Source organism: Dama dama, chromosome 2 (assembly GCF_033118175.1).
Source record: "Dama dama isolate Ldn47 chromosome 2, ASM3311817v1, whole genome shotgun sequence".
Lineage (NCBI taxonomy): Eukaryota > Metazoa > Chordata > Mammalia > Artiodactyla > Cervidae > Dama > Dama dama.
The window spans coordinates 19,043,537-19,068,876 of record NC_083682.1 but is presented as its reverse complement, the minus strand read 5'-3'; the positions used below and the strand labels follow the sequence as shown (position 1 = coordinate 19,068,876).

The window sequence follows — 25,340 nt, the reverse complement described above, 5'->3', positions numbered from 1 at the left end:
AAGTTAAACTTTTAAAATGTCCTGTATGGTCTTACAGGCAAAGCAAATCCCCACTTTGCCAGTGAGTGTCTTTTCCCACCAACAAAAGCCGGCAGCCCAGCCAATGCTTCCCGCACCCCCTGCACCGGCAAGTTCAAGTATCAACTGAAGTTTCTCTGCCAAGCTTTACAGAGGCAACTTGCAGGCAACTGTCCACTGAGAAGGTAGATATGGGGATACATTTTACTTGAGCTGCTGGCTCACCAGACATTCTTAGGTAAGTAACTTACCTTCTCTGTGCCTCTATTTCCCTTTCTGAGGTATGGGTATAATAGTCACATATATGCTACTAACCCTCCAGAAAAGAAAACGAACTCAAATTTAGATATTATATTCGCTCTGTATTTTCAAGATTCTCTATTTAGTTTTCCCAAGATAGCACCAGAAATCAAACCTCGTTAAAATGAATGGCGGAAGACTTCCCAATTTCTTTGATCAGCTGAAATTTTGTTGTACTGAAGGCTGCTGACAAAATCGGATCAGAGGCATGTAAACCATTTTGCAAAAGAAGGACACTGTAAATTTGCTTATTATAATGGTGATGACTGCAGCATTAGGCCTCACTGTCCCCATCTTACAGATGGGAAAGCTAAGAATAGTTACTTGCTCAGGATTTATTTTTATAATAACCAACAGAACAGCATCATCTACTTAAAACCTCTAATATTTACTAAAACACTCCCCCAAAATGCTTCCGCTGTTTACTGTGATCTAAAACATGTGTTGCTAGGGGGCCCGTTTTCCTTCCCAGCACACCAAATCCACTGTAGGTTTCTGAACTGACAGATCCACATGCTATTTCCCAGACGACCAAATCTGTCTCTTCCCCATAAACACACATATAAACAAGCCATACTTAAGAAAAGGAGGCATTAGTTGAGATCTATCTTTGCTGGGAACTCTCCTTTCACTTCCTCTATAAATGGTTAGCATCAATTGGGACTAAGAGAATTTATTCTGGCTTCTTTAACACCGCCCCCCGCCCCCAAGGCCACCATCACACCAGCATCATTTCTAAACTGTAGCTCTCTGTGCCTGAAATGTCTCCGAGGTTCTAGTTCATCTCAGCATCTCTCTGACAACAGTCTTAGTCTTTCTGTACCTTCCAGGGAGCAACCCAGAAACCCTAGGTTTGAGTGTTAGGGGGTCTAAGAGAAGTCACTACTCACTGCTGTGTCTTCATTAAAGTCTCTGAAAGCTCTTCAAATGACAAAATTCAGCTTGGCTTGTGTTGAAAGTTTAAAGAGATTAAGAAAGGGTTAAAATATGCAACTAATTACGGTGGAGGCAAAGAAGTGTTAACCAACAGGAGCAGCCGCTGAACTTATTTATTGATCATCAGATACAACAGAGCTGCCTGTTACTGTGATTAATTATTGTCCAAAAGCATCAGCTTGCCCCTCTACATCTTTCTATATACCTCTACCTCCAAAATCATGACACTCTTAAGGACAGCTGGCAGTTCCTATCCTGAAAGAAAGCATCTTTTTTCTTTCCAAACTGCATTTATTCCAGAAATTCTAGAATGCCAGAGTTCATTAAACTGCTTAATACCAAAAACTGTGTCTAAGACAAACTGAAATTTCTTTCCTATGCCTTTCTTCTGCAAATCCAAGAGCTGGATAACACACCAGCCAAAGACCCAAAGTCAAGTTTGGTTTGGGGAGGTTTTCCCTCTTCTCACAGATCTTAGGTAGCAAGGGACAAATTTACGGCAGATTAGAAAGATGGATGAAGTAACCTGCATAAACAGAATGGGGATGTTTCCCAGAGGTAAGATGATCAATTCAGCTCTGCTTCCATCTCCATACCCTCAACCCCAAAAAGAGACACTAGACAGCAAAGGCACATGTGACAGGCGAGCTCAGGAAGGCAGGACATTTGAAGATGTGCTTGAAGGCCAGCCAGTTAGACACCCTTTGGGCTTTAACTCCCCAGGGCCCTCCATCTAGCTCCAACTCTGGGCGATGTGGGCAGGGTCAGAGGATGATGTCCTAGGCGGCAGTGTCCACCCTCACTAACATTAAGGAATAAGGCCAGAGGGTTCCCGCTCATTTGGAAAAATAAGAAAGCAGGAATGGGGGTGCTGGACATTCTAAAAGCTTTTTCCCACTACTCACAAAAACACAGCTGTGAAAATAAATACCACCACCACCCCCCAAACAAGGGTCTCGGGCCACCAACAGTCCAGCTCTTCCTCCTGTCTACCTCTTTCCAGCTGCCACCAGCATCGCCTGCTTAGAAGCTGGGGCAGAAACGCACCACTTGCCTGGAAGAGATCACAGGGGGAGAAGTGGAGGGGAGCCAGGCCAGAGGCCGAGGGCTGGGGTGGGGGGCCTCGGCAGTCACCACTCACCCGGGGAGGGGAAAAGCTCCAGATCCACTTTTTCCGTCTTGATGATGGTGAGAGTCGGTTTGAGATCGACGGCCGCCTTCATGGTGCCAGGAGTGGGGAGAGGGGACACACGGGGCTAGAGCGAGTTTGCTGTTATTCTTGTTTTTCTTTTTAATAGGGATGAGTAACAGGGGAAAGGGGACGGGGGGGAACCGGACCTTCTTCTTTAAAATCTCAAATTTCCGCTGACTTTGCCCCGCGCCCAGAAGGTGAGCGCCCGGAATTCTCTCCGGGGTAGTTGGCACTTTGCGGGAAAGTGCGCGCGCGCCGGGTCCCCGCCTCGCCTGCGCCCCGCCGGCTCCCTCCTCGTCCGCTCCCGGCTCCCTCCTCTCCGCGGGCAGCCGCCTGCGCTCGCCCTCGCCCTAGCTCTCCAGAGCCGACTCCCTCCCTCGCCCGCGCACTCTCCCCTCCTCTTTGGGGCGTAGCTCGCGGCGCCGGGCCCCGGCCGTGGGTCTGCGCGCTCGGCCCCCACCCCCAGGATCTGTGCCGGGAGGGGGGTCGGGGCGGGGGGGCGGGGGGGGGCCCTAGGGGCGGGGCGACGAGAGGCGGGCGCGGCCGGGGGGGCGGGGCCCGGGACCCTTGGCCAATCGCCGGCGGCGGCCCAAACCGAAAGGAAGCGGGGCGGAGCTGAGGGCCCCCCGCGCCCGCCGCGCCCTCCGCTCTCGGCGCCCTGCGGCCGGATCGCCTTGGAGCCGCGCGCAGAGCCAGCGGGCCGCGAAACCCCCTACCTGGGGGAAAAGAGCCCGGAGCGGATGGGCTGGCTGGTGCCCGGGCCACCCCGGCCGTTTGGGAAAGTCCATCTGATTCTCCACGCATTCTTGAGGACTTGGTCACCGGCTCCCGCCCCCTCCCGGGAGCGGCATAGTTTTCCAAGTGCGTGTCCATCATTCATTCACAAAGACTGACACACAGGACGTGAGGCAGCGAATGGAGGGGCGTGCGTGCGAGCAGGGGGCTCCGAGCCAGTGTCCTCAAAGGGCTCTGGGAATACTGGACTCCGGCCGCTTAGTGACTCAGGGATCGGGGCTGTATTGCTGGAGGAGCCTTCGATTTTTCCAGAGCCCACCCGCGTCATCGTTAAGAAATCAATTAAGAAGTGAGCTGCCCTTGATAAGAATCTAGCTGCCACTGGTACGGATGGAGCCCAAGGCTGCCTCCTGGAGACCCCAAAACAAAGGCCCAACGACTTCTATAGTACTAGGAAAGTCAAGAACTGGGCCCCCAAACTGGAATCCAGTCCTGGGCTTCCTTGAACTTCCAGTTTCCCTACAGCCGTGGTTCTGTTCCTCTAATTATGTCACCATTGGCCAAGGTTTTGTCTTTCCTTTCACAAACTCCTCTACTGGGTAAAACTGACAATCCTCCTGTTGCCACCGTATAAAACATGATGCACAGCTCTGTGGTTTGAAATTTCTGGAGTACATCTTTCGCAGCCATGACAGAATCACAGTTTCAGTCCCCTTTTCCATTTGGGAATCCCAGACACTTAGGATACCCTAACATGATCCCTGCATAATTAATAGTTTGCCACTGGCGCATTGGTTATAAACGGAGAGAGTTGGTCCTAATTAACAAATCAAGCAGTAGACATAGACACACGTACCTATATAGCGCACCTAGACACACGTACATATATCGGGAGCCAGGCATTGACCTATCTTTGATGAACTAAAAGATTAAACATAAATCTCTCTGAACAACCTCCGAGAAAGCTATTTTTAATCCTGTTTCCTGATTTCTAAGCATATGTTAACTCCCACCACATGGTTATAACTGTAACCTCAGCCTCTGATAAGTCTTAACACACCTGCTTACCTCATCTAACTCCAGTTTTGTCCTCTTGAAGTATAGTAATTTACAGGTTTCCCACAACCAGGGAAGAAAGGAGCCAGGAAGAGAAGATAAATCTCAAATCTCGGGCTCCTGGTTCAAACTTCAGATTATGCTCGTCTTCCAGTGACTCTGCAGAGTGAAGTATTTGTACGGGGGTAAGTCTGATAGACGAAGGATTGTTGTCATCCAGCTGTGTTTCCCAAAGGTATGAGAAAACAGCACTGGGCCCCAGATGACAAGAACAGACCCATCAGATCCTGGGAAAAGCTGGGGGAAACAGCGCATGAATGAATTGTGCATTTGCACATTCAGATGAGCAGCCAAGAAAGAGATCTTGAACCAATCCTGCCTTACCCACTGTGAATACATCAGCAAAAAGAACTGTGCAAATCAGGAGATGCTTCGGGGAATTTTGTTTTATCAATGTTATGTTAAGGAAATGCTGGCATTTTTTTTAATCCAGGTGTGAGTATTCTATTTCAAATGCAGCTTTCTCAGAGCAAGTCCTGCCTCTCTCCCTCAGTCCTTTTCTCAGCTTTCTTTCCAGGCTAGCCTAAACACTGCTAACCACCCCCATCCCTGCAAATTAGACACTCAAAGAGCCTGCCATGATAGATCCAAAAACATTGTCCACTCCAGCAGTGGGGGAAGTTTATTCCTTCAGTTCCTCAATGATGACAACTCAACTTGTCAGTCATCCTTTATAACCTAGTCCTGAAGCACAGAAGCTTGAAAGGTTTGACTGTGCAAATCAGGGAATGGGGTTTGGGAGATAGCCAGGGGCCACCACCGACTTCCAGGAAAGTTACCCTGCAGGAGACCAGTTGTGAATATTGACATTAGCAGAAGTTATACATCCAACCTCCCAACTGGATGAAACTTCCCTAAGGACAAGGAGCACTTAATATGGACAGAGCTAAAGTATTTTTTACATATTTGGGATTTGAGTAACCCAGTCAGGCCTGCTATGATCCCACTTGGTTAATCTGATAATTTTGATAAATGAAATCTTTATTCTCTGTAGGACACAAGCAGATTTTTTCCTAAATGTTCCTGTGGACTTTAGATGATATTTGTATCTTGTGTGCTGTGTTTAGTCACTCAATTGTGTCTGACTCTGCAACCTCATGTACTGTAGCCTGCCAGGCTCCTCTGTCCATGGGAATTCTCCAGGTGCGGATACTGGAGTGGGTTGCCATGCCCTACACTTTGTATATGACTATATCCTAAAAAACAGTGCCTCGCATGGTGCCTGAAACATTGTAGACATTCAATAAATATTATTGAATTGTGAAATGTCAGGCTTCCCAGGTGGCTCAGGTGGTAAAGAATTCATCTGCCGATGCAGGAGCTGCAGGAAACATGGGTTCAATCCCTGGGTAGGGAAGATCTCCTGGGGGAGGAAATGGCAACCCACTCCAGTGTTCTTGCCAGGATAATCCCATGGACAGAGGAACATGGAGGGTTACATTCCATGGGGTCACAGAGAGTAGGACACACACACACACACACACGAAAAGACTGAGCACACACACAAGTAAATAAGTAGTGAACTATCACCTCACTGGTCACTAGGGACTTTTACTTTGCCGCCAAAGCTTCTTAATACAAAGGGTGAGTGAGTTTGATACTTAGGGCTTTTGAAAATGAGCTAAACAATGTGAACCACTCTGCCTCTAGTCTGACCTTTGACTTGGCTGATCACAAGCTCTATTCCCCAGCACTCCTGTCCACTCCGGTTCATTAGTGCCCAGTTTTCCCATTAATAAAACAAGGTCAGCTGAGCTTTGCCTTCCAGCCCCTTGGGCAGGTTGTTTCAAGACCCTATCTGCTTTTTAAGGCACTCAACAGAAATCAACCAGGAATGACTTTGTTTTTGCTTGTAATGCAGCAGTCTGTTCTTCCTACACCTGACAGAAAACAGAATTGTATCTTCAGACATTCCCAAGACTTAGGGAATTACACCCAGCAAGTGCTGAAATTCCTCAAACTAGAGACATCATGTCAGAAGGGTTCAGAACAGACATCAGGCGTCAAGGGGCAGGGGTGTGGAGTCAGACATTAATGACACCAAGAAAACAGTCACTTTTTTTAAGAACTCCCTTAAAAACATGGAGTATGTAAAACACATAAACTTTCTCTTTTACCCTCCTCCCTCCCTCCACTGTACTCCAATATCAACAAAAAAGAAATATAAAAATACACCTAATTTTAGGCAATCCTGGAAGATCCTGAAGACTGTCCCTCTCCAGAAGTGTAGTGGAATACATTGTCTTCTTTCTCGCATCTTGACCAAAAACTAAAGAATCTCAGAGTTGTGAGCTAAAATACGCTTTATTAAAGGTAGGTGCAAAAACATTCAGACCGCTAACGGCTAATCCAGAGCAAGTTTATGACTCACAGATGATTTGCTGGTTTAAATGTAAGATTGAAAAAAAAAAAGTTTTCAATTAACAACCTTCCCGCTTTGCGTTTGTGGTTGTTTTTCTCTGAGAAAAAAAGGCAACAGTCACCCTGTCGCACAGAAACAGGCTTCTAAAAGCTTAACTCTAAAGCAAGTGGTTTCTCTGTGATAAGTTGAGTCACTGAAAAGCACCCTGCAGGGAGAAAGATGCCTGGGGCTTCCAAATCCACCGTTATCAAGCTGCCATAAAATGGAAAACTGGAGAAAATGAAAAGAACTCTCTTAATTAAACTCGGATGCCCAAAGGCCTTAGGGTCAGTTCAGGAACCCAAGTGGGGGACTCAAGCTGGGCTGTCGCTGACTGCAGGCTGGCTCTGTGACCTCACCCAAGCCACTTAACCTTTTTGTGTCACAACCTCATCCCTGTTTCAGGGAATAAAAATCACCCCTGGCTCTCCCCTGACCGTGTAATACAGACTCATTAACTATTGTTTAGAAGGTACAATAAACAATTGAGCGATAAGTAAGGGGGGAAGCCGGGAGAAGAGGGCGGGCTGCGGAGAGGGGAGGACTTGGGGCCTGTTTGCCCTGGGAAAGTTATCCAGGATAAAACCAAGAGGAGCCTGAGTAGTGCAGACTCTGGAATAAGACTCAGATTGAAATTCCAGCTTGACCCACTCACCAGCTGAATTACTCCACAGAAGTCCTTTAAACAATCCCAAACTTCAGTCCTTCCCTGTTGAAAGTAAGGTTGCTTGGAGGATTACGTGAGATAATGCAGGAAAGAATTTAGCACAGTCAGGAAAAAGAGCTCAAATAAAGTTTAATCACTGTTACTGCTTTTAAGAGCCAATAGACAGTAGGATGGGCTTCCCAGGTCAGGCAGTGGTAAAGAATCTGCCTGCTAGTGCAGGAGATGTGTGTTCGATTCCTGGATAGGTATGACCCCCTGGAGTAGGAAATGGCAACCAGCTTCAGTATTTTTGCCTGGGACATCCCAGAGGAGCCTGGTGGGCTACAGTCCACAGGGTCGCAAAGAGTCAGACATGACTGAGCTACTGAGCATACACGCATGTAGATGCTAGGACGTAGGAGAAATCACAAAAAAAATCTTCTCCATGGCGAACCCCTTTGCAGAGTAAGGTGGACTCTCTATTTACCTGAACTGTCTTATGGACAGACTAAGAGAACGATCATATCTAATTTTAAAAAATCGCTCCAACCCACTCCCTCAGAACCTGCCTAGCTTGGACCTCGCTTTAGATATTCGGCACTACCTGGTCGGAAGAGGAAGCTGCAGACTTGTATTTAAAAGTCACGGCAAAGCTGTATGTCAGGTTCAGAAGGAATATCATGTTTGCGGTGCCTCTTTGGAGACAAAACCTTAGGTCTTGGCTCCGTCACATGTTAGATGGACTCTCTTAGAGACAGTCAAGTTCAGCCCTGCTATCTCCAGAGGAAAAAATGACTCTGAGCGAATAAGTCATTCTGCCCAAGGCCAAACAGTTCAGAAAAGACTGTCATTTCTAGAAAGGGATCCCCTGCTCACAGCTTGCTCACAGCTTGGTATCTCCTAGATACCACACTGCAGGGGAAGTCACTCACTGTCATTCGGTTAGGTCTGTTCCCAGACACCCTTGAGAAATGAAGCAGGATACAGCATACATAGGAACAGAGAGATGCTCAGACTCGATTTCTAGAAATCTAACAGTCTCCTCTGCCCTGGATGTGTTGTCTCTGGGCACACACGCTGCAGGGTAACCACACTAGCATTCTCTGCGGGAGACAGCTTGGCATGGGCTTAAGGAGAGAAAGGGTCTGGGCTGGCTCATCGCTGTCTGCCGTTTCTTTAGGCTGTAATTACGACCCATTCAGCTGCATCTGCAGCCCCAACAATGTGGGATGGATGGGCCTCATCCACAGACCAGGCGACATTTGAAAATCCACCAGTCAGACAGCACGTACTTCTCTTGCAGCAGCTCAGGCTTCTGCTCACACAGAAGGTGGTGACGAGCTGCCAATCAGGGCTACAGGATCTGAGGTTCCCTCCACACCACAGTTCCTTTCCTTGAGGTGAACTGAGCACCTGTCTCGGAATTTTGGCCCCGTCCGGGCCTGGGTCATGCGGAATGCCGGCTACCCAGGAGCCACTGGGTTCATGTAGTCTAAGTATGATTTCTAATGTAAGCTGTCCTAAATTGGCCCCTGGAGGGTGGAGAGGGATGATGGCGTGGGCAAAAATGGTGGAAGAGCCAGTGTTCTTTGATATCATGGCGGAAGCAGAGACCCAGACTCCTGGTGGGGAGCTCAGAACCCCAGGAGAACAAGATCCTGAGCCCCCCTCCGCAACCAGACTGCAGGTGGTTTCATCTGGTGGCAGGCTAAGGGCCCCCCCAGCTAATCTCACCCTGCTTTTCTCTTGGGTTACAAAGACAACACCAGGCTTCAAAACAGATGTTCTCTGCAGTTGTCGTCTGAATCTTAAATTAAGATAATTTTATTGTGGCATCTTCCCTTTTCTTCTCCCCCTTTCATTTGGAAATGCCAAGTCAATTGCCCCAAAGGACTAACCTTTACCACCCTAGAGATGAAGGAGAGGAGGTGGGATGGAGAATGTCTTCATTGTTTTCGATGCTGCAAGTTAGGCAGAGGAAGCAGGTGGCAGTAGAAGACTAACTCTAGAGGAAAAGGGGAGATGCTACCCGAAGAAGCAGGAGAGGGCACCTTTCTAACAACAGTGGGAGGACGGGTGCAAGGGAACACAAGAAGGTACTATCACAGAATTTCTATGTCCTTGTCATTCTGGGACTTAAGTCTCCAAGTTTCCAAAATGAAACTGAGGCCTGGTCTTGTATCTGGTACCTTGCCTGAGTCGATTTCATTGACCTGCATGGCCAATAGTCAAGGAACAACAATCAAACAAATCAACGGTGGTCCTCAAGCTGGAAGAGGATTCAGAGCAGAAAGGAGGAGGTTGCACAGAAGATGCAACGGTAGGTCAAGAGGAAAACCTACACCAAACACGGAGGGCATTTCTCAGTCTTTCTCAGACATGGGCACTTTCTTTATACAAAGAATTTTCCACCCCACCCCCAGGAGGTGCCCTCTTGTGCCCAGGACACCCCAAAGGAATATTTAAATACGTACATCTGCCTCCCACACTCCCTAAAGACAGCGATTAGTTTGTCATCACCTCCAGTGCTCAGCTCAAGACAGTAGGAGCTCAATAAATGTCACTGATTACTTAATTAATGAACAAATAACTTCCTAAAATTTCAAATACAGATCTCTGAACTCAAATATCAGTCTTCTTTTTTCAGCCTAAAGTGAGACTCAAAGTTACCCAACGTTTAAGATAAAGAGGTAAACAGGTGACTCTTTTTAACTGAAAAGGTCTTTATCAAGTTTAACTCTCCTGTTCTCATCGCCTGCCTCTGATGCCCTTAAAGGAAAATATTGCTAAGGTCACCATATTCATTTTATTTTTCATAAGAGTATTCATGGATATAGTTGTTTGTGAAAAAATAAATGGTGTTTGGCTTAACCACAAATGCAAACCAATCATTTTGTCGTTGGTCTGACCTTATACACAGCATACTGTTCATATTGTCAGAAGCAGTCTTCAGAAATTCCTGAACTTAAGTTGCATCTTTTATTTCACTGATTATCATGAAGGTAAGATTCAGATCCCTGTACCCATTACTCAGATAAGAGAATACATGAGATGAACCCAATTTTCTCCATCTTTGTGAGGAAGAAGAGCTAGACACTTCATAGGGAGTCCAGTGTCATCCCCTTCACCTTCTCAAATTTATAATGTCAGGTTCCCAGAAACAATGCATTTTTTAAAAATTGTTTGACCATACTATAGGCATCCCCTCTGGTGAGATAGGAGATGTGTTGGGAGGAGATGGGGAAGGACAAGATAGGGAAAGTCAACTGAACTGTTACCACCTAACAGGTGGCAAAAAGACACAGAGAATGCCTGACCCCTCTGGCTGGCCGCACCATGGCAGAGGACACCTCCTTGCACTAAATTAGTTATGTCTCATGATGGGTCATGACTATGCTGTCATGGAAAAGCAGGCTGATTTTCAACCATAGAAATCAAGGGAAAAAATGGGTTTGGTTGGGGTCCACCATTGCCTTTTAGCTGCCATGAGAATCAGGAACATACATCATTTTACATCACTTCCTCCAGGCTAATTACATATAATTGGCCCCAGAAAAAAAATGAAGTGTGTTACACGGAGAACATCTTACTAGTCAGGAAATATAACATTCTTTGAAGCCATCACCTACAAATATCTCACTCAGGCATCTACTCCTCCCTTCACTTCAGCGTCCTTCACTTCACCACATCACTGGGTTATAATGAATTTATACAAGTCCTCCCTTAGCTGATGCCGAACTTAGTAACAGAGAAAGTGGAACGCAGAGCACTTATTCAAGTCCCTTGCTGTTTCAAGTCTCTTTTTTGCATGTGTGCTGTCCCCAGAACACGGGCGCAGAAGCTGAGTCTCATGAATACACAGGACCATATATCCATAAAAACAAATCTAGGGTGTCCCGTGTCATTATTCATATTTACAATGTACTAAGCACCAAATATGCCACTGATAGAGGGTTGACAGTTGAAAAACCACCTCAAGAAGGGATATATCAACTCTTCTCCGGGATGACAGCTCCCATTTAATTCTGTTTTTCAGGGCCAAAGAGACGAAGCCTTCTTTAACTTACAAAGAGCCAGCTGGGCTCACTCAGCTCATTGCGTCACCCAGAGCGAAGGAGTCGGAAGGGAGCAGATGGTCCTGGTGATGACGCATGAGGTGGAAGAGATTCGGCTCACATCTCATCTATCTGGATTGGCTCGCGTACAATGAAAACTTTTCTCCATTTGCCTTGATGGAGACAGGAGAGGCCAACCCGGTGTGTGTGACGTGCAAGAAGGCGCCATTTAATCAGTCGGCCCGAGAAGTACTTTCAAGTGTTGGGGGCTCCGAGATGATAGGTAAGGTGGAGAAGGAAGAAAGTAGAAAACAGAGAAGTTATTCCTTAATGGAAGTGTATTTCATCAGACTGATCAGAAACATGTGTTTTCCCCAGACGGGGAAACCATCTTGAAAGACTTCATCACACAAAGGCTTTGGGTGGAAGCAAGCGCCACCAGGGACCCGCTGGGGAGGAGGAGGGGGCAGGGAGGAGGGCGTGCAGCTGGTTGGAGAGCTGGCAGGGGACGTGGGAGGAAAGCGCAACCGGCGGGTGGTTCTCTTGTGGCAGGTTCCCAGGAGAGGCCCTTTCCAGGAATTAAAAATTCTAAATAATGTTCAGAATTTTGAAAAATCAAAAAGATTATGGACTTTTCTTTCAGGGAATTCCACAGTCTTGAAAGAGACCAGATGGCTGGCAACCACCAACCCAGACCCAGGAAAGACCTAGCATCCACATACACTCCCGTTTTAGTGAGCAAACATTTTCTCTCCAGGAGCGTTGTTTTTTTTTTAACCGAATGTGATGGAGCTGAGGTGTGGAGGTAAGGGATAATTCCAAACAACACACATGGCCTCACGCCCAAAAAACCAAAGCATAAAACATAAAACAGAAGCAATGCTATAACAAATTCAATAAAGACTTAAGAAAAAAGTGGTCCTCATAAAAATATATATATATGTGTATATATATATATATATATATATATATCCCATACAAAGACCTGTAGTTTTTTGCCAAATTAGCTATCAGGCTTTGGTTTTCTAACTATAAGGAATGCACTTAATCTCTACAAGAACTGAGGAGGCATGGGGTAGAGTGGTTAAGGGCACAAGCTTGGCTTCAGGTGGACAAGAGTTTGAGTCAGCTTGGCCTTTCTACACCTATCAGTCCCTTGGCCTGAGAAAGCCTCAGTTTCTTCACCTGTAAAATGGAGGTGATCATAGTGCCCGTTGACAGAGTTAATCTGAGGATGGAATGAATTTGTGCTAAGTCGTTTGCACTGTGTCTACCACAGAATAAGCACCCAACAACATTTTGCTGCTATTATTCATTTTAAATAATCAAGATGTTGACTTTGGATTTAGTGACCATAAAATTTTCATGGAAGTTAATCCAAGAGATGGGGACATAGTGGTCCCATTAAAGTCATGAAAAGTGAAAGTGAAGTCACTCAGTCGTATCCAACTCTTTGGGACCCCATGGACTGTAGCCTACCAGGCTCCTCCGTCCATGGGATTTTCCAGGCAAGAGTACTGGAGTGGGTTGCCATTTTCTTCTCCAGGAATTAAAGTCATGACATAGTATTAAAATAAATATAATTTTAAGTCTGAGTATGTAAATCACACGGATCCAGACACCAACCCCTTTGGATGAAAGGGGGTTGATTCCCATTACATAGATGTGAAATATGGTTCTGGAAGTTCTAAATGTATGGTCACAGCTACGTTACATACTAGCCATGCAGAGAGGAACAAACGCCTTCTAGGATTCCTTGCAATCCTGGGTTCTCCCCGCTCTGGGTTGTATGTTTGATACCCATTCAGTGATTTCATACAAACTGAGCAAAATAAGATCCCAAGCAAACGGCCTCACTATTTGGCTTTTGGGCTGGTCACCAAGTTAGCAGAATCTTACAAACATGCTTCAGGTCATGCCCTGTGCCTTGCTGTTTGAGTTCTCCCCAAACTACTGCCCAGTATACCACTGCATTCACTTCTCAGAAGTCTTTTCTTGTGTTATCCCATCTTTCTGACAGCCAGAAGTTTCCTAACAACTTGTACTCTAAACCTGGACTTCTAACTATCTCTGACTATGCTGTGTTTGCATGCTCAGTTGCTCAGTCATGAGCAACTCTTTGCAACCCCATGGACTCTAGCCCGCCAGGCTTCTCTGTCCATGGGATTGCCCATGGACAACGGGATTTCCCAATGGAGTGGGTTGCAATCTCCTACTCCAGGGGATCTTCCTAACTCAGGGATCTAACTTTCGTTGCCTGCATTGGCAGGCAAATTCTTTACCACTGAGCTATCAGGGAAGCCCAACTGCACTGTACTCATGCATATTTAGTTACATAATTCTGGACTCGCGAAGCACCCCCCCCTCCCCCCAGCTCCGACTTGCCTCCTGGAATTCAGATGAAGTGTTCTATTTGTTGTGTCACCACTTGTGTTGACCAGCTGAACCTAAGGAAAGACAGCCCACCTTGCCCCTTACGCCGCCAGTCAGCAGCACAGATTCTGCTATTTAGGGGCATCCGCTACATAATTTGTATTCTCGCACCGCCCGTGCCTGGCATCTGGCCGGCAAAGGCTGGCAGCGCGGAACATACAGAGTCTCCTCGCGAGTTGCCTGCTCCATTTGGCAAGATGAACGCCGTATCATTGGGAAAGTGGACTTAATTGGATTTCTGAGAGTGTTAAGTCATCCCACCTCAGCTCCAAGTTGATTAAAGTGTAGCTCTGCCCTTTCCAACAACCAGAGCAAAGAAATGATGAAGAAATACTCTTAAAATGCACAAGGCTGGTCCTCTCACTTACTCTTTTTTTTCTTAGTGACTTTGGGGAGGTTTGGGCATAGATCCTGCACACACAATACTGTTCTTGTTCTTCTTTTCTCTACTGGGCAGCCCTGAATGGCTCTGTCTAAAATTATAAGCAGGGCAGCCCTGGGCTCCAAGAGATCAGAGCCCTCATGCTGTGCCTGAACAAAGACCCTGCTTTTCCCCAACAATTAGGCCTGCAGAAAAGGACATCTATCAGCCTCTATTAAAACCACCACGTGCCTTCAAGTCAGCCCATTGTAAAGCTAATTAAATAACACGCCTATCTCCCCATGCAGGTCTCCTGATTAGCTTTCCTCTGCCCTGAACGTCTGCAAAGCGCCTAGAGATAGACAGCTAATGTTCCACTTCTCTGACTTTCCCCCAACACCGAACGCTGGGCTTTGAAAAAGCGACCTCGTCACTATTGTCGGGTTTGTTCAGGCGACAAGCTCATCCAGAGCTCAGATGTAAGTTCTCCAACTTAAAGGAAGAGACAAATTTTATATTATTTTAAAAATAAGGGACTTCCCTGGCGGTCCAGTGGTTAAGACTCCACACTTCCACTTCTACTGCAGGGAGCATAGGTTCAAACCCTGGTCAGGGAACTAAGATCTCATGTGCTCTGCAGCCAAAAAGGAAAAAAATGTAATTTGGGAAAGCAACATTTCTGTCACAATACAGACTCTGGTGGAAATCCGCCATTATCACAGTCTGCAACTGCTATCCCAGCAGTATAACGTTCCTGAAGGACTTTTCATAGAAGTCGAGGAGACTGGATAAGACACAGCCAGGACTGTACAAGCGGCCCTCCAGCTCAGACCTGCATGAAACAGAAGCACAGATTTCTCGGGAAGACACTGTAGAGGAATGTTGATGTATGACAGAGGCCAACACAATACTGTAAAGCAACTGTCCTTCAGTTTAAAAAAAAAATTTTAAAGGACACTGTAGAGTAAAACAGAGATGCAAGAAAACATTTCAACCCATTTTTTTAAAAACATGATGTAGAAATAACAAATTCCTTCCAAGACTCTTTAGTGCTAAGCAGATAAAATCGAAGCATTGCCCAAATGGCTCGCAGTAGCCCCTGCCCATTTTTCAACCCTGCTTCTCTTTCTTTCCCTGCTCTCTGACAGTCCTGGACTTGCTGGTATCCCTTGAACGTGCCCCAGTGCTTCACCGTTTTACGTGCCTTTCAGACCTTTCTGGAAAGCCCTGCTCCACCCTTCCCACTCATCCACCAGGAAACAGCAGCAAACGTCACCAACACCCCACCCCCACCCCCTGAAGGTTTCCTGGGCCTCTGGGATAAAACCAGGCACTTCCTCCTTTGCACCTCCTAACAAACTGCCTTCAAGTCAGCGTTACAGGCTTCTGATTGAGTGCTTGCTACCTGGTTTAAAATAGCCTCAGCCCAAGGACTTTCCTAGTGGTCTAGTGGTTAAAAACCTGCCTGATAGTGTGGGGGACAAGGGTACCAGCCCTAGTTGGGGAACTAGGATCCCACATACTGAAGGAGCAACCAAGCCTGCATGCATGCCAAAACTAGAAAGCCCATGTGTTGCAATGAAAGATGACGCAGCTAAGACCAGATTCAGCCAAATAAACAAAACAAATAAATAAATATAATCTCCACCCTTCTAGGGCAGGAGTCATATTCTATTCGAATTTTAATTTCCACAAAGCTTAAAACACGGTGACTTGGACCTCATGATATAGTAAATGCTGCTTAATAACTGTTGAAAGAATAATTAAATAAATGAATGAAATGAAGAATAAATGGAGGAATGAATAAAACAGCCATTTGGTATTAAAAGTGATCTGAGATGGTAATGGTAAAATCAGGCCCACTTCCAACTTCACCATAGACAGCCCTGCACACTTGGAAAAGAGCATTATTATCTTATGACATGGTTCTCTCCGTTTGAAACTGTCTAGTCTAATTACACACATACACACTTTTCAGACACAAAAATGTTTAATAATAAAATGAAAGGAGACCAGCCCTTTTCTGTTTAACAGTTATAGAGATTAACTTTTGAAATCAGCTCCAGCCTTTGAGGACTGTAGCTCATTTAATCATCAGACCATACCAACCTTTCCTTCTAAGTATTTTTAAGAAGACTCACCAATCTTCTCAAATGTCCTATACAGATGAATGGATGACTAAATTATAAAGCAATCCCATATGCAGTTTAAGTTTCCCATGAAATACTCATGGACCTCAAAATTAGCAGGAAAAACAAAGCACTTGGCAAAATAGATTTTGAACTCTGCCAAATCCACAAACATTTAAAAACAGCCAAAGTCACTGAATGATTCCCATCCTTAAAACATAAAGCCATATAGTAAAAGTCACTCCCTGATGGTTCTCGTATAAATTCACTTCCATGCACAATGCCATCTGGGGTCAGTTCTTCCCTTGTCATTTTACCATCACGATCTCAACTTCTTGAAAGTTGTGTTTTTCTAATATTTGAGGGTGCCTTCTATAGAGAGAGAGAAAGCAAGGGATAAAGACATAGAGAAAGAGTCCACGATCCTACAACAGTAAGTAATCATATCAACAAAAGAGCATAGAACCTCCAACCTGAGACCCAGGGAGAAAACACAGCCATTCCTTTGATAGTCACTTTGTTCTGGCAAGCCTCCTACTTGCTAAATGGAATGCCCACTTTATAATGATCATAATAGATTGAAAGCTATAAAATTAGATTCTGGCTAGCAATGGCTCTTTATTACTCTCCTTTACCACAGTGTGACTTCATTCTCAGATCTTGCCTTAAGGAAGACTCATCCACAACCTCGAAGATATGGATAAAGTAGGATAATAAACAAAGACAAATCAACCTGCATTTTCATTGTGATCTTTTTCCTCAAAGTATCATTTGGTATGACTACAAAGCAGCCAGTTAGCGTTGAGCTCACTGTTATTTTATCAAGGACAGATTATATAAACTACATGGCAGGAATAAACGGTTAACCACAAAAATAAATAGAAAACAGGGTAGAAAGAGAAGAAATGAAGGTAGGTGTGAATACCACATGTATGTATGTGTATGTGCTCAGTAGCTCAGGCGTGTCCAACTCTTTGTGACCCCATGGACTATAGCCCACGAGGTTCTGCTGTCCATGGTATTTTCCAGGCAAGAATACTGGAGTGTGGTTGCCATTTCCTCTTCCAGGTGATAGTCCTAACCCAGGGATGGAACCCACGTCTCTTGCATTGGCTGACAGATTCTTTACCACTAATGTGAATGCCATAGCATTCATCAAGTAGAACTATCAGAGGAATATAATCAATACACTTGAATAAAAGAACAGGAACATAAAGATAAGAAATAGGTATTGTGAATGACTACTGAGAAATATGTATTATGATGACTACTGTCATGAAGACAGTGGGTACAAGAATTAAGTACAGTGGGGTAAACACATATGATTAAAGTCTTAGCAAATAGCATACATTATATGTGATACCAATAGCCCCTTTCTAAATCCAATTATGGTTTGGAGCAATATTAGAAAGCATAATATAGACAAAGCAAGACACACAAGAAACCTCTTATTAGGAGCAAGAAGAGCTTGGAATGGACTGTAGGGAGCTCTTGTGTTGATAGTTCATATCAATATATTTCAGTTAGCAGGTTATTTAAGCAATGACTTCAGGGTAAGCTGCCTTATGATTCTAAGCAATTAGGAGACACCCCTTTCACACTATTCACAGAGTTTGGGTCATTTTAAGTCCTTTATGTGCCAAATCTCAGAACCAAAATTGAGTTGGCATGGCTTCTCTCCTCTGACAGAAATAACAGCAAAGTATTACCTTCTGTCAGACACGACTAAATGACTTTCACTTTCTTTCATTACCTTCTGTAGCCTGGAAAGACTTCCATCAGCACCTCCCAGCACCTCTGAGAGGTGTCCAGGAGGAGGGAGGCATTCGGCCTCTCAGCAGAGAGCATTTGTCCAGGGTATAAAGACTTTCCAAGTTTGCATGACTCTGACCCAAGTCAGCATGCAAAATACTGAAGGTGCACATTCCTGCAACTCTTTTAGATGATTCCTGGGTCCCAAGTTATTCTCCTCTATCACTTGGAGACTTTCAAATGTGGTTTTCTCCTGCCAAGTCTTGTGTTATCATTTCTCTAATTTCTTGTTCGACCTTTTATCACTTACACATCACAAAGCGAGTCATCATTTTCCCACCAAGAAAGTACGGGGTGAAGGAGGGAAGGCATAGGGCAGCAAAGAGAAGATGATTCAGGCATTAATCCCTACCCATGAAAGTGAAAGTGATAGTTGCTCAGTTGTGTCCAACTCTTTGTGACCCACGGTCCTACCTATCTCTACTCGAAAGAGAACCAAGCGAAGCCACCTTGGGAGGAGGACACAGTAGGGCCCCAAGTGATGCGTCTGCCGGAGCTCAAGGATAAACCAGAGGAGTCAGGTCTGGATTAGGGATGAAGGGGAAGGGGAGGAAGGCATCAGATCCCTTCCCATGGGAACGCAGGGGTGAGAGAGACTGAGATGAAGAGGAGGACTTCTGCTTGGACACCTCGCGTCTCCTTGCAGCTGCTGCAGGAAAATGTGCGGACGGAGCAGCAATAAGAGCAGCTGGTCACAAAACTCATCTTTCTGATACTTCTCCCCCCAGTTATATATGTTTATTGAGATTTTATAATAACACGTTCCAGTAGAGACTTCATGACAAGTAGAACATGGCATTATAAACATACAAAGAATGCCTTCTGGGAAACGCTCCATTGTTGTAAAGTTACAGACCCCAAATTCTCCACCAAAGGCAAGTGAGCACTGGAAAGAAGGAAGAAAGAGAAGAGGGATAGGGAAGAGGACATGGGGGGTGATTTCAGGTCTTCTGTGTGTTGACACCTTCAATATTACCGGCGTTTTTACTTCCCTTGGGTTCACAGTGGTTATTCCTTCAAGACACCCAAACTGAACATACTAATTTTATTAAAAGTCTTTCATGTGATCCACTCTGTAAGCTTGGGGTGTTTTCCAGACAACTGTTAGTGACTTTTTTTTTTTTTTAAACTTATCAAATATAAAACCAAAAGGATGAAAAAAGAAATATGGATTTCTTGGCAAACACACTTGCATTGTTGAGATTTATACAAGTAGTGCATAAAATCATGATGACTTTTTCCTTAAAAAGTCTGCTGAATTTTTTTTTTTTCTTCTTGGAGTTAAAATACACTGAAGTAACTTCAAAATTAAATACTTGATTTGTCTTCATTTAATTGCAATAGAGAAGGTCAGGGGAAGGTATTATGTTCCTAGAGATGTGAAGATTGATCATCATTTAACATAACTAGACTTTCAGATTTTGCATTCTTCACAAATTGCACACATAGTGGTTGCTTTCTGTTTTCATTCCTGGTTATTATTATTCCACATAGCTTGCCCAGGTCCCAGCACAGTGTTTAATACTAAGCTACAAAATCAGGCTGACCTGAGCTGAAGTCTGTAACTTACTAATGGTGTACCTCTTGGCAAGCTACTTCAACTACATAAAACTCAGCTTCCTCGTCTATGAAATGGAGCTAATAATAACACAGGATATTCTGGTCATATTTAAATAAGATAATATATGTAAAATATTCAACAGTATCTGGCTCAAAATAAATAATAAATGGCAATTTGGGGATATTTTTCAGGTTAAAAAGACTGCATTCCAAACCAGAACTCAGATATATCTGCAACCCACTAAGTTCACTAGAAATCAAAAAATACTCATTTATTGCAGTGAACAATGTTGAATGACCACTTAATACAAGTTATTATTTATGCCATAGATTAAGAAGACAGCTCATAAACATAAGTGGCCTATGTATTTAAAAATATCTATTTATAAAAGGGCAGAGACAAAGAAAGAAAAGTCTCTTTAACAAATAGTGTTGGGACAATAAGATATAAATATGCAAAAGAAAAAAATCGGATCCCTTATTCACACTATACACAAAAATTAATTCAAAATGATCCTCAATTTGAACCTAAGAGCTAAAGCTATAAGATTCTTACAAGAATGCATAAATCTCCACAACATTGCATTAGGCAATGATTTCTTACATATGACACCAAAAGCACAAACAACAATGAAAAACAAAACAAAAGAAAGAAATTGGGCTAATCATAACTAAAAACTTTTGTTCTGCATAATATAACATCAAGAACCTAAAACAGCAACTCATATTAGCAGAGAAAATATTTAGTTCCAAATCTCACACACACACACACACACATATGTGGTACAGTGGTAAAGAATCTGCCTGCCAATGCAGGAGATGCAAGAGATGGTGGTTCCATTCCTGGATCTGGAAGATCCCCTGGAGAAGGGAATGGCAACCCACTCCAGTATTCTTGCCTGGAGAATTCCATGGACAGAGGAGCCTGGTGGGCTACAGTCCACAGGGTCACAAAGAGTCAGACATGACTGAGGGACTGAACACACACATGTATGGAATTGAAATGGGCGAAAGAACTAAATTGGTAAATATTCAAATAGATATTTCTGCAAAGAAGATATACAAATGGTCAATAAGCATATGAACAAATGTTCCTAATCATTAAGGAAGCACAAACTAAAACCACAGTGAGACACTACTTCATAACCTCTATGAGATCCATCAAAAAGACAGACACTAACCAGTCTAGGTGAGGATATGTAGTGATTGGAACACTTGTACGTTGCTGGAAGAAATGTCAAATGGTGCAGCCAGTTGGGAAATCGGTCTGTCAGTTCCACAAATAGTTAAACATCAAGTTACCATATGACCAGCAATTCCACTTCTAGGCATAAACCCAAGAAAAATGAAAACATGTTCACACAAAAAAGTACACATGAATGCTCATAGCAGGATTATTTCTAACAGATACAAAGTGCAAACAAATGTCCATCAAATGATGGACACAGAAGTTGGGGCATATCCATGTAAGAGAACAGTATTCTGCGATTTAAAAAGGATGAGTTACCGATACATGCTACAACATGAATGAACCTTGAAAATAGTGAAAGAATCAGTCACAAAACCCCCCATATTGTATGACTCCGTTTATAAGAGAAGTCCAGAAAGGGCAAATGTATAAAGGCAAAATTAGGCTAGTGGCTACTAGGGCATGGGGCTGGGGAGGGGAAGGGGGAAGACTAGGTTTGACTGTTAATGAGGATGACATTCCTTTTAGGAGGGACAAAAATGTTCTAGAATTAACTCATGGCGATGGTTGCATGATACTGTGAATATCTTTAAAACTCTTTAAATTGTACACTCTAAATGGGTGAATTGTACCATATATGAATTATATCTCAATAAAGCTTATTTCAATTAAAAAAAAGAAAAAAAAAAAAACACTGCTTTTCCAGAGGTGAAGCAAGACAAACAAAAGACAAAAAGAATTTTCAGTCTTCACGGTTGCCCAGAAGAGTCTGTGAACATCATCCCAAGACCGTTTGCTTAACCAAAGTTCAGTGGAAAAACATCTAACATTTCTGTGACCTTCTTTTCTAAACTTTCTAAGTGGCTTAAAGAGAGGCTGCCCGGGAAACTCCGAATGGAACCTAAAAATATTATCTCCTGGCTTTATAAACACTGGCAACGCTAATGAAGTGAGGAGCCGCAGACCCCAGGGATGGGACGTCTCACTCAGGTTGGAAGCCCGGGTGGTGTGTAAACTCACCCTGAGGTGGGCAGATTCGGGCCAGAGAGGTGAACATCAGCAGGGTGGAATGGAGGAAAGATGAACGAGGAAGCAGGGTACATAAAGCAGAGCAGGAGCGGCCACTCTTCTAAACATCAGTAACACAACCTCTTTTCAAATCAAGCTCCCCATCCCGTTCTGCTGACCAAGTTTGGACAAGTGAATGAAACTCAAGACCAAGTCCCCCTGCCCACCTTCCTTTCCACACAGTTTTGAAAGAGGACATGGGGAGCCCTGCTGTGTTTAACACTCCTTACCGGGTCTAAAGCAGAAACATTGTCTTTAATCATCCCTACTCTCCAGGGCTCACCCAACTCTCCAGGCGTAGTCATGTCCTCCTTAGCTCCCCACCAAGGCTCTGCTGATGCTTCCTGAGAAAAAGGACGTCACTCTATTTTGTGGCCCCAATACTCTGTGCAGAATAAGAGCTCAATATGTATGTGCTGATAGATGAAGGACAGAACAAAAGAGCTCTGACCAAGGTACAGCTTCCCAGGTGGCACAGTGGTAAAGAATCTGCCTGCCAATGCAGAAGATGCAGGAGACACAGGTTTGATCCCTGGGTCAGGAAGATCCCCTGGAGGAAGAAATGGCAACCCCCTCCAGCATTCTTGCCTGGGAAATCCCAGGGACAGAGGAGCATGGTGGGCTGCACTCCAGGGGGTTGCAACAAGTAGGACATGGTTGAGCATGCACAACTAAGGTAAACTGAGACCCTAAACCAGTGCAATTTTTAAAGAGATGGGAATAGCAGACCACCTTGCCAGCCTCCTGAGAAGCCTGTATGCAGGTCAAGAAGCAACAGTTAGAAGCAGACATGCAACAACAGACTGGTTCCAAATTAGGAAAGGAGTATGTCAAGACAATATATTGTCACCCTGCTTATTTAACTTATATGCAGAGTACATGATGCCAAATGCCAGGCTGGATGAAGCACAAGCTGGAATCAAGATTGCCAGAAGAAATATCAGCAACCTCAGATATGCAGATGACACCACTCTAATGGCAGAAAGCGAAGAACTAAAGAGCCTCTTGATGAAAGTGAAAGAGGAGAGTGAAAAAGCTGGCTTAAAACCCAACATGCAAAAAATGAAGATCCTGGCATCCGGTCCCATCACGAAAAGGGAAGACAAGTTAGGGACTGCAGTGTACTTATGATGGTCTCTACAATACAGGGACTCAACTCTGGGGCCTGAAGGCATTGACAGTAATCATAAGAGAAGATGGGATAAATAGAGGAGATGTTTAGAAAATAAAGTGGACAGACCTGTGACTAAGCTAAATCTGAGGGATAAAATGGTCATCTCTCGAGAGGTTCCTCCTCTTCTGCCAGTACAGGATCCCCCAGGAGGGAGAGGGGGAGGAGAGAGAGGAAGAAGGGGGTCAGGAGGAGGAGAGAGAGGAGGAGAAAGGGGATGAATTGACAAGATGACTTAATTTCTTAGAGTTCCACAGGCTGACTCTACTACTGGACTTCTCAGTTCTATGACTCAATGAATTCCCTGCTAAAATTAAGCCAGTTGAGCCAGGTTTCTGCCACTTGCAAACAAAAAGAGCCTTGACCAACATAGGGGTTAAGGCACAAAGCAAGGAGTGAATAAGAAACTCTCTGCTTTCCAGCCTGGGGACATTGGAGTAGAGGGTAAAGATGTTTCCCACAGAGGCAGAGGAGCAAGTGATGCGCTCAGGGGTACTGTGATGTCCAGGGGAGGTCTTCACAGAAACATATACAGAAGGGACTTCAACATGTTAACCATTGGTGATGAGACTAAACTGCTTTCCCCTGCAACCCCACCATTCTTCCTATTCTTTAATTTACACCTTTTCTTTTTCTTTTTTTGGAGTATAACCAATTTACAATATTGTGTTGGTTTCTGCTATATAACAAAGAATCAGGATATAGATAGATATATATGTATGTATGTATTCCTTCCCTGTTGAACCTCCCTTCCACCCACTCCTCAATTGACACATTTTCTTTAAAGAGATGTATTATTTTTATAGTGATTATTACACAAAAGTAAACAAAGCCTGGTATATGTACACATAGCAGAGTACACAAAAGAGCTGGCTTCTCAAAGCAACTAAAACAGCATAGGTTCTCTCTTGACTTTCCAGCAGGTCTTTCCATCTGTTACAGGGAGGAAAGAATGATTAACTTTCATCTGCCCATTTTGTCATAGGCGCTGGGAAACTGGAGAAATGAAGAGAGTAAGTGATCAACATGGGAGAACTTCAGAATCACATTTCAAACTTTCTATCCTCTGCCCCCAAATCTTACGGGGTTCTCAAGCCAGCACACCTGGTCATAGCGGTCACTCTCTCAGTCGTGTCCTACTCTTTGCGACCCTGTGGACTGTAGCCCACGAGGCTCCTCAGTCCATGGAATTCTCCATGCAAGAACACTGGAGTGGGTTGTCATGCTAGCTCATCTAGCCTGAGTCCAATTTTTGCTTCACCAGCTGAAGCAGAAGCAAAAGATTAGACTTGAAGTCAATAGATTTCTTTTCCTATCCAACCTGCTCTTTCCGTTTGGATAGTGTCCTTAAACATTTCCTTGAAATTCTCTTAAAAGGCTTAAAATTTTTGTCTTCTGTGATAGAAGCAAAAGTATAATAATAATAAAAAAATTTACTTAGACTGCTTCTGAAATATCCTGAAAGGTATTTGAAGGGAGAAGCAAATCGAAAAGTCCTTTAATAGTGGATTTCAGAGTTAAATTTCACCATGGCTAATCTAAATCCCTCCTTTTCCCATTTTTGTCCTGTTTTTTACTTGATCTTCAGTAGATCTAAAGAACAGCTGGTAACTCCTCAGTGATACTTTAAGAAGAGTTAAGGCTATGCTAGTATTTAATCTTAATCAATTTTATACTTAGTTGCAATTCATTGCTTACCTGAAGCCTGATGTCTATGGAAGGCAATGAAGAGGCCATTGGCAAGGAAATGTTATTCAAGCAAGGGGAGATGAGTGGATACTTCATGGGGCACTTTATGTTCTGGCAGTTTATGTTCTAGCAACAGTAAGGTCAAATATGTCCTAATTGTGGAAACTGGGGGGTCAATGTTACAAGAAAGCTGCTTTCTTTGTGTCTTTTACAACTTAAAAGTTTCTAAATCCTCCTTGATACAAAAATAGGTAGAAGGCAAAACAAAGTTCCTTCAATACCATTAAAAACTTGTGAGATCAGGAAGGAATTTTGAAAGGGCAGATGGAAAAGTGATTAATTGTTACTAAAAAAACTAGACGGAATTTCCCTCCTCCAGAGCCCAGCAAGTAGGGCTGGGAGATGAGGTGGCCCTGGGGAAATGTGGATGAATGTACGGAGGCTGGAGGCCTGGTCCCAGGGCCCCTCACCCCTGCCTTTCCCAGTCCTGCTTGGAGATATTTCAATCCCATTCTTCTCCCAGGCTCTC

General features: G+C 44.2%; 1 protein-coding gene across 4 annotated transcripts in view; it reads right to left on the bottom strand.

Moving 5' to 3' along the window:
• ETS1 (ETS proto-oncogene 1, transcription factor) overlaps nucleotides 1-25,340 on the bottom strand; it is a 148,103-nt gene that overhangs the window by 71,093 nt on the left and 51,670 nt on the right. The window contains exon 1 of one of the 4 annotated variants that reach the window (XM_061166794.1): nucleotides 2,396-2,818. The exons of 1 other annotated variant lie outside the window; for it this stretch is intronic. In XM_061166794.1, the coding sequence (XP_061022777.1) occupies nucleotides 2,396-2,477 (82 nt within the window). In that variant the 5' untranslated portion in view covers nucleotides 2,478-2,818. Of the gene's footprint in view, nucleotides 1-433; nucleotides 572-2,395; nucleotides 2,819-25,340 lie in introns of those variants that run through there. 2 more of the 4 variants (XM_061166777.1, XM_061166785.1) reach the window with 2 other exon arrangements.